Genomic DNA, 12,043 nt, shown 5'->3' on the forward strand with positions numbered 1-12,043 from the left:
AGGTATTATCATTATTATACCACTTTACATGAGGAAACCACAGTTTAGAGAAGTTAAGTCCCCAAGGATATGTAACTACTGAGTGCAGAGCTAGGATTTGAACCCAGTCTATCAGCCTCTAAATCTCAGACTCATCATGAGTTATGCAGCCAAGTAGCTCCACTCTTTCCCCAGGATTTCTCAAATTTTCCATTAACATGTCCTAGAAATCATTTCTCCTTTAACCTTAAATTCTATATTCTCTAAGTCTTGCTAAAATTTGTCCATATTTTCACACACACACATACATACACATCTTACTTCCCTTCTCTCTACTGAAATAAAAAAGGATTTTTATTAACCTTGTTTTTTTGTTTTATGTTTTGCTTTTTTAAATCTCCACAGGAATATCAAGTTCCTCTCAGAGGTGGCTGCCCGGGAGAATAGATAAACTGATACTCTGTTTTAGGTGACATGGAGAGAATGAATCACAGTAAAACTGAGCAGGGACAGTGATAGTGAACACAAGAGAACTGTTCTGTTGGACCCTGGTCCATTATACTTGTTCTTTTCAACCTAGAATTTCTCCAGAGAAGCTCCTAGGTGCCTAACACTTCTTCATTCATAAATTTAAGATCAAATTAAATGGCAAACGTTAGTGAGCCATATGTTAAAGTACTCCTCAAAGACTTTTTTTAACTTTTTCCCTCCCTTATAATGTTACTGATTCCACACAAGGCAATCTGATTAGATACTATTCATTTTCTCTAGAATATTCACAATTATTTACATTTCTTTATTTGACAAGGATAGTAATGATATAAAAATTTCAACACAATTTTATGTCCAGAATAGTTTCTTTGTAGCCAAATCCTATTGATTCCGTATGAACTCATCACTTCTAAGTAGCCAGATTGAGGCTGTTGGCTAAATCCGAAGTGACTGAGATTCTTCCACAAACAATCTAGTCTGTTCTGTTTACTTCCAAGTATAAATATAAAGCTTTAAAACTCCTTTTTTTCTACTCAGTAAAGAACAAAAGTTTGTATGGATGGAGGAATAGGAGAAAAAAATCAACACTAATATCAAATCCCACAAAACCTTTAAGGCATGGTATTTTTTGTTAATTGCTCTTATTTGATTGCCAACTCTAAAACGAGCAGCAAGGATGTTAAAGCTAATTAAATTTACTTGTAAGTGTTCAACTCAAAATGAAAATAGCTGGTTTTATAAGCATCACTTATTTACACAATAAAATTCTTCAAATGATGTCCCCTATAGAAAAAAATATTTATAATGAAAAATATTGCTTCGTGACTGAAGGTTTTATTTTATGAGTTTTATATAAAACATATAAAGGCCAGTATCCACATTTCATGGGTCTTAGAGACACAATAATCACTGGTTGACTTTTTTTGACTTTTCTAAAAAGGAAAAAAATACAAATACCAAAAATTAATATTTCAGATCTTTAGAAAGATTGAAATTTAAAAAATAAAGTATAACCATGAAAGTAGAAATATATTTAACCCAACTAGTATACACTTTACCAGGTTACTACCTGAAACTATAAAAATTTTACTTAAAATTTAGTTGTTCTTCCAAAAGTTGAGTAAAAAAAATGTGCCTTCAAACTTTTTGAATATTTCACTAAATTAATTTCAAGTAAATGGAATAAATTACCAAACTATTTGTAAACACTTTGGCACAGATGTCAACAATAAATGCATAATCACAAAAGCCCAGGAAAACCATACTGACATCCTCCAGAAGTAAAACAAGTTCATTTTCCACATAAGTACAAAGTCCACATTTGTAGTGAACGTTAGTATATTTTCGTTTTAGTGAAAATCAGAATGGATTTAGTTGCAATGTAGATTGATACTGAAGAAAATTATAAATAACGGTCCATGGTCCGTTTCAGTTTTGAAATAAAGAGCCAAATGGCATTGTAATTAAATTGACCATGAAATTTTTGTAACGGAGTTAGCTTTAAACACCAGAAGCATCCTCATATGAAAAAAGAGAAATAAAAGAAAGAAAGGATGAAAAACTATGGCCATGTCTCTATCTAGCCCACACCTACTTTTAAGTAACATTACTGGTGCATTTCCTTTAGGGAGAAGATGTCAGATAACGATTTATGCTTTCATTAATGGAAATCTCCACTTACTGTAGCTTCATTACAAACTGTGCACTTAACCACATGCTGGTGAAGCTTGCCATCCAAATTGATGAGAGACTGGCACACTCGGCAGTTTATTACTGGAATACCACTGGCATCTGGACTGGCAATGGCTGTATATGGAGGTGGGAGTTCCGCTGAAAAGATATTAGTATGAATCAGAGTCTCAGGGATATTATGGCTGGTATTTGAGCATATAAGCAATAGAATTAAAGTAGAAACTATAAAAATTTCCCCCCATTCTTTTATGTTTTTAGAACTAGCCAACTTATCCTAGTTTCAGAGCATAAACACACATGGGGCGATCTTGTGAAGTAGAATAATTATTAACCAATCAAATCCAACTCCTGTTTGCCTAGTCTACCTTAATGACCCACTCTCCTTTTACTAACCTATAGTCAAAACATCCACTCCATTCCTATGTATAAATTCATAGAGCTTGTAATAGGAACTGATGATTTATGCCTAAAGTAAAAATCTTACACTAATGATCTCACTACAGAGAAACAGAAATAGTTCATGAGAGCACAGTTTTTAAATCGCTTATACATACACATAAATTGTGTAGCTGTCATCTCTGTTTATATTAGAACCAGTATAATAACTGCAGGCTATGACAAGAATAAAATATGGTTTTGGTGGCAGTCAAGGAGAGACAAAAATGAAACTAAACCTATTAATGTAGAAGAAAGCTAATTAGAATAGAACCATGCTAATTTCAGACACAAAACAAAAATATATTTAATAGCTTTTAGTCTCAAGTTTTTACTTAATATTAAACATGTAAGAAATGCACTAAAGTATTTATGAGTAAAACATATGATGTCCAGGATTTAGTTTAAAACCGCGAAGAAAAAAAAAGAATGGGCAAATAGATGAAACAAGAATATAAAAATGTTGATAACTGATGAATATAATGACATAGGTCATTTTGTTCTTACTACTTTTGTGTATGTTTGAAAATTCCCAGAATACAAAGATACACAGATACACACACACATACACACACACTGTTTGAGAGTCCCAAGGTTGACTGAGTGAGTAAAGGGTAGAAGTCCAGTTTCAGAATCCTGTTCACCTAGAAGTATACTTGTTATGAAAGTTTGAGGAAAAGAATCTAGATAAACTACTCCAGAATCTAGATATCCTACTCCGGGTTTCCAAAGCAGACTGCCTAACCCTGTTCTGTAGCTATCTCAGCTATAAGCATAGGAGGTGCTTCCAAGGTAAGGTATCGTCTTAGGACATCTAGAAAGGACTACACCTTATTAACACATGAATGAAGTCCCACTGATATCAAAGAGAACAGATATTTCAGGGGCTTCTGTGATGCTATAAAATTCAATCACAATAGCTAATCATGAAAAGATCTATCTTTGAGACAGAAATTTTCTATTCACTGGATTAGATTCCGAACTCTGTGACATTTTAAAAAAAGTTAGAGCATAGCACATTATATACATAGTATGTCTAAAATCCACATATTACCACCTGGCAGCATTGGGGCTATCACGTAGATTTTTTTCATGCTTGCAAAGGATTAGCAACAAGTGTTATTCATTCCAGTGATTCATAATAAGCTGAATTTCTGCAGCAGCCAAGGCTCTGAAAGAGGCACTTTGAAATGACAATATGCGCACATTTCTGGAGGGCTTACACCAGAATATTGCCAAACATTGAACCTGAAAAGAAGCTATAATGTCTTAAATTATAAAAATAGCTTTAAAAGCTTGAAAGAACTTGAGGTTGATCCAGAGTGACCTGTAATGTATTTATTAATCAAGAAGACAAAAACAGGTGAAAGGAACAACGAACCAACAATATATTTGAGCCCTTTCAATTTGCAGATTACTGTACCAGATCTCTATAAAGAAAGTATTGTCCTGAGAGAAAGAATACATACCTCACTAGAAATTCAAGACACACTGCCCACTGTGTAATAATAAATAATTGTTTTTAGTAATTATTAGCAATAGCATTATTAATAAAAGTTAGTTTCCTCTCTTGCCTTTCTCTTGAGTTATAAAGTAACATGAAGTAGTTTTCCCATAATTACAGGTCTCCATCTTACATAGTATGATAGAAAAGAAATTTAAAGACAAGACAATTTCACAAAGAAAACAAGTGCATTGGAGGTGAAGGGAGGAGGCCACATGTTGCAATTATGTAAAAGGAGAGTAAAATCCAGGCAAAAGCTTTAGCTCAAAAGAGAAATTTCAATGGGTGATCTTAAGAAGCATTTGAAGTGCATCAGAGCCAACAAAACCCTGTGAACTTTTCCTAAGATTTGCACTACATAATTTTTAATCTATCAAAAAAAAAAAAAGAAAAGAAAAGCCTTCAATGACAAAAATATGCCCGAATCTACTCTTTTGGAGGCTTGGGAAGTATAAGGAGGAGGAAAGAATGACAAGGGAGGATTATAAGTATAAGGTGGGGGGAGACCATAAGCTCCATGAGGTCAGGATCATGTCTAACTTGTTCAGGACTGATTCACCAGCTCTTATCATAGTGTCTGGTCTATGATAGATGCTCACTAAATATTTATTGAATGCAAGGATGAATGAATGAATGAGTGAATTACTGAAATCTATCAGACATATCTACATCTCTTGGGAAAATAGCACTAAGTATATTACTGCCACTCTCCACGCAGAGGAGCTAGGGTCCTGGAAGGGGGAGTGAAGCTTGACTGAAAAAGCAGCTCTCTTCTGTATAAAAGAATACCCTCTCCAGATGACGCCCCGAGAGAGGCGAGGCAGCCAGGGGACACGGGCCCACCAGATAGATGGAATCAATCCAAGAGATCGATAGAATGACAGATGTTGCAGCCTAATTCCTCCACTAAACAGTACTGTCAGGCCTAGTGTTTGAATTTTCTGTCCATTACTTCAGCCCTAAGCTGATTTAGAGATATTTCTTGTACTGTTACCTCAAGAAGACCTTCGCCTATAAGTCTATCTCCTCTTATAAGCAAGTTTTAATTCCCGATATTTATTCCACAGTTGGTAACCGTACAATAATTAGCAACTTAGATTGTTCATTTTGTCTCTTTTCACATTAAAACAGTCAACAGATTACCACTATCACCACTATTTTAAATTTCTGCCCTGCATAAAAAGTCCACTGTAATCTTGGAATGAGGGATCATTAGATATTAAGAATCACAAAAATTCATTTTGGAAGAGCCTTACTTGTTATTTAAACAGTAGTCATTTTCTCTATGGGGTCTGCCTAAATGAAAAATCTTTTTTCCTCTGTGTGAGCAGTATTTGTTAGATCAATAGTCCTCAATCCTGAAAAACTCCCTCAAAGTTCCCCGAACTGTACAATATTAGAAATGTAAGCAATCTTAGGAATTATACCGCTAATTTCTTCATCTTACAGAAGAGAAAACTGAAGCCCAGAGATTCTAACTTTGGAATAGACTTTTATATAGCACTTCAGCAAAGCCAAGAGCTGACTCCTCTCCCAGAGGTCTCTTCACAGTAACAGCTGCCTCTCTTAATGAATAATGATTTAATATAGGAAAAAGATGTAAGACTAACAAGGATTCTGTACAAACACTTAGACAAGAATCACATCTGAGTTAAAGGGGATTAGGAGGAGGGAAGGAAGAGTCAGGGAAAACAAAAAATAAAGCAGAGTATGAAAAAGGAGTCAATTCATGACAATAGAAACTTCACAGAAAAACAGACTCCTTAAAGAGACAAGATGAAAGAATCTGGATCACAAGGCATATATATAATGGTCCTCCTGAAACACTCAAAAGGAACCATTATTACTCTGTAATCCCCAATTATGTTTTCCCATCACAAATATTGATCTAATTTACGTATTTTATGCCAAACATGCCCACTCCTGCTAATTTATCCTGGTGTATTAATCCATACTTCATTTTTTACTAGATATATCCTTCAGCATTTTATTTTTTATTTTATTTACTTATTTATTTTTTGGTGAGGAAGACTCGCCCTGAGCTAGCATCTGTTGCCAATCTTCCTCTATTTTTGTATGTGGGACCCTGCCACAGCATGGCTTGATGAGGCCTGCGTAGGTCCACACCCGGGATCCAAACCCGCAAACCCTAGGCCTCTGAAGCAGAGCAGGTGAACTTAATCACTATGCCACCAAGTGGGCCCCTCCTCCAGCATTTTAAAGGTTGAAATTGTTTTGCCGGACCTTTATTATCTCAATTATTCCTTGATAAGTCTCTTCAATGGCAATATTTTCCAGTTTAATTCGCTTATTTCACTAATATACTCTATATTCAGCCCTTCAGGCCCTTGACAAAGATGTTATATCAAAATTGAAAAATGAAAGCAGATTAGAATGAGAGATATTTTCGAATACTATGATTATAGGATGAGCAAGAAAAGTAAAAAGGACTAGACAGTGAGGAAAGCCCTGGCTTTCTCTTCTCAGGATCCTTGTGGAGAGTGTGGGTTGGGGACAGAGTGAGTGTAGCTGCTATGGGATATCTACTCTAGTGTAAGCCCTGTCCAGTTCAGTTCAACACAGAGAAAGGAAAGACCACCTTCTGTTTCTCCCCTCTGAAACCAAAGAAATAAAACCATTCCAGGACACTCCTGGGTTCTTCTAGAACTGTGACACCTTCAGAGAGATACATCTGGCTGAAGTCAGATTGGAAGGTAAACGTGCTAGTTATTAGGTAACTGACTCAGCTCTAAATCCACCCTTCTCTGCTTTGTCACGCGTTAGCTGGAACTCTTCGAACTTTTTGGCTTTGCCAGCTGGCTGCAGGTTATGTTCTGTTAATAGGAGGTGATAAACGGAGCCTGCAAGTTTGGAGGAGGAAGAAGCACAAAGTCTTCTCCAGAGCTTAGAGACATTAGTCCTAAAAGTATCACTTATTTTTAATTGTCACAGAGCTTATATTGCTGGAAATCAAACAAAATTTAATTGTATAGATTGAAAAATCATAATGTCAGGTAAATTCAGTCTTACCAGTCTCTCATGTGAAAGTTAAGACATTGTTTGCAAAGGAGTGGAATTCTGAAAGTTGGAATGGGGCCATCTGGTTGTACCCAAACAGAGCAGAGAATCTTAAACCCTTGAGTCACTCTGAGCCTCCCTTGTGAGTGGAAAGCAGCTTTCCTTTATGCATCTAAGGAGGACGAGGCTTCCCTTACAGGAAAACTCTGTAATAACCTTAACTGAGGCAGTTGTCTTACAAGAGGATGGCCATTTTCCTTATCCTCAAACCCCTTGTCGCCTCAAGACCCATACTGAGGATCAGATCTCAACATGCTCCAGGAGGACAAGTGCAAAGCGTGACTTAGAAAGAAGCAGTTTATACATCGAGAGAATTGCAAGGTTTGATAAAATACATTGTCAGAAATCTGGAGGGTATGCATGGGAGTATATCCTAAGAGTTTTAAACCAAAGAGGATAGAATATAACACTGAGTTGAGTCAAATTTAATGATATGTGTACACTTGCCAGATGTTCTGGATGTGATCTTTGTTTTAAAGCTGGAAGTAGCTCAATCAGTTTACTCGTCAGTTGATAAGACTTAGCCTTGTATTTAATGAGGTTGAAATATCAGAAGATCCCTAGCATGGTGCAGAAGAAGCAATCAAAGGCTTAGTAACGTTGAAGTGAACTTACCCTATGAAATCTGCATATCCATACCCCACTACATCCCCTGAGAGGACCCAGAAGATTCTCCTTTCACTAAGGCATCGATGTATCTATATATCAGTTAGGGGAACACATGCATCCTGCTGTGGTGGCTTTCCTACATAGGCCAGGCATTACACTGCAGGGTGACTCCATTGAGATGTGCTGCCTGATTTCAGTGGGGATTATGGGATCCCAGAGTAAGACAGCCAAATAGCAGCACTTAAAAGCCAAAGACAAGATGGGTACTTATTGTAATGGGAAATAGTGGATAGTAGACAATCACGACTCACAAAGACCTTCGGCAGTGGCTAATTGAAATACACCAAGGGTTGAAATGAATGGGTAACCTACAAAAATGTTACTTGGTTATATATAACAGAAAAACTAGGTCTTGTAAGCAGCAGCCTGACTTGAGTAGCCACAATGGAGTCACAATTTTTCAACCAGTTTCCAACAAAAACAAATTTACAGATGCTGAGCATCTTTATTGAAGAGTTGGTTCATGCCCCTGAGGAACAATCCAGCAGCACTGTCATAAATATATATTGTAAATTTCCAAGCCTTCTCCAGAGAGACCTGAGACTATTTACTAGGGTGATTATTCACTGGGGAAAAAAGAGAGAAATACCCAGATCTTTCAGGGATTACTAGAAACTGGCTCCTAAATGGTGCTAATTCCTGAAGACTCAAAATTCTACTGTGGTCCACCAGTGAAAGAGAGGGCTTATGGCCATCAGCTTATAGACAGAGTCTTACCACAGGTCCAACTCATAGTGGTCCTGGTAGATCTGGGGACCCACTCTGAAGTTATTTTCTCAATTCCTGAATATATAATTAGAACAGACATTCTTCTCAGCCAGCAAAATATCCAGATTGCTTTTCTGGCCTCTAGATTAAGGTAGGAAGGGTCATGCAGAGGCCCCTGAGTAAGGCAGAGTGTGTCTCAGAGTGAGGGGTAGGGAAGGAAAGAGGAGGGTGGCGGCAAAGAATCACTCTAGCAAAATTTAGCATTCTTCGAGTGCCACAACCTTTCTATATATTAACCATTAACTTCTTCCTCCAAAAAGCAGCTCTAGAAAAACAGCCTTACCTTATCAAGTGCGGTTGTAATATCAGCTTGGGACCAATATCAATCTACATTCTAGTGCCTCCAGTATTACTTGTAGGATCTTATGTGGGTCCACAGTAGACCCCAAGGCAACAATAAACCAGGTGTTCTTATACAGCCGGTGATGATGAGTACTGAACTCTACTATAAGCTATTAATCTGCTATTTTTCCCTCACTTAGTGGTCTCAGGCATTTGTGTTGTATCAAAGCACTGCCATATAACTGGAGATGCTGGCAAGAAATGTTCAGTGACCTGCCAATGACCATTTCCTGGATGCAAAAGCTTCTGCTCTAACTTCTCTATTTCTCATAAGGCGATATTTCAACCTCATTCTAATAATGCATTTCATCTGTGGCACTAATGCTTTCTTCATGTATTGACGGTTAATAAGTTATGCATTCTTTTCTTACTTTATCAACTACTGTGTTTTTTTCTATTTCAAAAAACTCAATTTTTTCTGATGATCTATGTGAAATCATATTGCCTATATGCATAGCTCCATTCTTTTTTTTTTAGGAAGATTAGCCCTGAACTAACATCTTCCACCAATCCTCCTCTTTGTGCTGAGGAAGACTGGCCCTGAGCTAACATCCATGCCCATCTTCCTCTAGTTTATCTGTGGGACACCTGCCACAGCATGGCCTGACAAGCAGTGCGTAGGTCCGCACTTGGGATCTGAACCAGCGAAACCCGGGCCATCAAAGTGGAACGTGTGAACTCAACCACTACGCCACCAGGCCAGCCCCTCCATTCTTAATTTGTTATTTACAGTATTGCCTCCAAGAAAGCATGTGTTTCAAGAAAAACAGAGAGACATTCATGTTTAGAACAGGAAAAAAAAAATTATTTCCAGGGCAAAAACCACACTTCCCTAGAATTTAAGAAACTCCTCATATAGCCTAAGGAGGTAAAGAATTTCTATTCCATCACTCTTCCTAGACTGTTCATTTTCACTAAGTATCACAGACTCTGTGCATTTTCTAAGAGAAAGCAAGGCACTCCTTTGCATATAACTAGGTATACACGCTAAATGATAACTTACAGGTTGCAAGTGTTCATGAATCACAGTTATAAAATGTACTTAAATATAATTGAACCCAAAATCTGTTATAAGGCATTTTAGATAAGAGAGGATATGAGGGGCAAAACTGACCTCAGTATATGAGGAAGGGAAAAAGTTTAACTGGATTACTAATGCTTTACTGCTTACATATATGAAACAGTACAGCACAATGTTAAGGTCTGATAGAATTCAATGGTAAGATAGATGAATGATTATATTATACTCAGTATTTTGCTATCTTGAAATATTTCACTCATTTGTAAAAAAAAATGACCTAGGGATTAATCGATTCTAGATGAAAAGTCAACAGTTTAGTAATTTTGGAATTTGGGACATAGTCACCATAAAGTGAAGCTAAATCAGACACATATATGGAGTGAAATGAACGTCTTAGAACCAATATTTATTTTTTAAAGTATACAATAAAGTGTGGAAAGATATTTAGTGAATAAATCCCTTAAATTCTAGTGCTTAGATATTTTTACTCCATGGGTTAACTGAGTTTCATTTCAAAATATAACAAATGCTAAAGAAATCCAGAAATTAATCCATGAAGAGGAGAGTTCCTCATTGTAGCTAGCAGGGGGTATAGCCATGGAGCTCCTTCCTTTGCCATGTGGACATTTCTAATGAGGAAAGTGATCTGGCTACATGCTCTGCTAGATCACGTCCGTCTTTTGTTTTCATGTTCCTCCAGCTCCCTGTGAAACCTTCACCCCCTAAGTGACTTCAAAATCACCATCATGCCCTCCCTACTTGTTTTCTCAGCCTATCATTTATTCATACAACTGATATTTGTTGAGTGCCTAGATGTCTAAGATCATGTCCAAGGGACTATGTTAGGAGTCAGAGATGAAAGATACAGGAATTCTATCTCCCTTCCTCTCCCTCCTTGTCTCCCTCGATAGGGTCATGTACAAATAAGTATCAAGAAACAAAGTGGAAATGTTGAGAGAGATTGCTTTGGGAACACATATCTTCCAGTAACAGAGATTAGTAAGGATTGCATAAAAGAAAAGGGCTTTGATAAATGGGTAGAATTTGAATGTTTCAGTTTCTAAAATCCCTTTCCTACTCATCCATAGGAAGTAAAAAGTAAATCTTCATCTAGAAAAAACTAGAAGTGGCTAATAAAAGATACCGGTATGAGGCAATGAGTATCATCTTAGGGGAAAGCATATACACATAGTGATACATTTCCCATTTCAAACCAGGATTCTTTCTATTAAGAACTTAACAGGCTGGAGCAATGGACCAAATCAAACACAATGAAATGTAGGGTACCAGTGTACAGAGATGTGGGGATATCTTCTAAAAAAATGGTATTTGTTAAAGTGTTCAGGGATAAACTCTATAACGATTAATAATATAATGTGGCCAAAGTGCTAATGTATTTTTCCGATATATTAAATTTTTGTTAGTAACATATTTGCATGGCTCAAAAATCAAGATAATGCAAAAATGGTGGAGTGAAATGCTCAGAACTGTTACTCCAACTTCTGCGCCCATCCACCATGCCCTATTTCAGAGATTTTCACTCATTATTTTATGACTCTTCCCAGTGATTCTTTAGCCAAGTACAGGTAATATACACATCTACATATTCACTTTCTCCACTTTTCTTTTTGTTTTTCTTTTTTTTTTTTTTTTTGAGGAAGATTAGCCCTGAGCTAACATCTGCTGCCAATCCTCCTCTGTTTGCTGAGGAAGCCTGATCCTAAGCTAACATCCATGCCCATCTTCCTCTACTTTATATGTGGGACGCCTACCACAGCATAGCGTGCCAAGCGGTGCCATGTCCGTACCCGGGATGCGAACCGGCGAACTCCGGACCGCCGAGAAGCGGAACGTGGGAACTTAACCACTGCGCCACTGGGCCAGCCCCTCACCACCTTTCTTACAAAAAAGGGAATATGTCTTCTACATTGTTCTTCATCTTGATTTCTTTTCACTTTACTGTGTATCCTGGCAATCTTTCCATAATGGTACATAGAGTTTTCTAATTTCTTTTCCAGCTGCATATTGAGTTTGTGGATACATCATGACTTATTGTGGTGGTT

The 12,043-nt window shown here is 37.1% G+C and overlaps 1 protein-coding gene across 1 annotated transcript in view; it reads right to left on the minus strand.

The window, feature by feature from the left end:
* Positions 1-12,043, minus strand: part of PIP4P2 (phosphatidylinositol-4,5-bisphosphate 4-phosphatase 2) — a 54,032-nt gene that overhangs the window by 30,800 nt on the left and 11,189 nt on the right. The window contains exon 2 of the mRNA XM_014853410.3: positions 2,153-2,301. Coding sequence (XP_014708896.1) covers positions 2,153-2,301 — 149 coding nt within the window. The remainder of the gene's footprint in view (positions 1-2,152; positions 2,302-12,043) is intronic.

The sequence above is a fragment of the Equus asinus genome, chromosome 12, assembly GCF_041296235.1.
Source record: "Equus asinus isolate D_3611 breed Donkey chromosome 12, EquAss-T2T_v2, whole genome shotgun sequence".
In the NCBI taxonomy this organism is placed as follows: domain Eukaryota; kingdom Metazoa; phylum Chordata; class Mammalia; order Perissodactyla; family Equidae; genus Equus; species Equus asinus.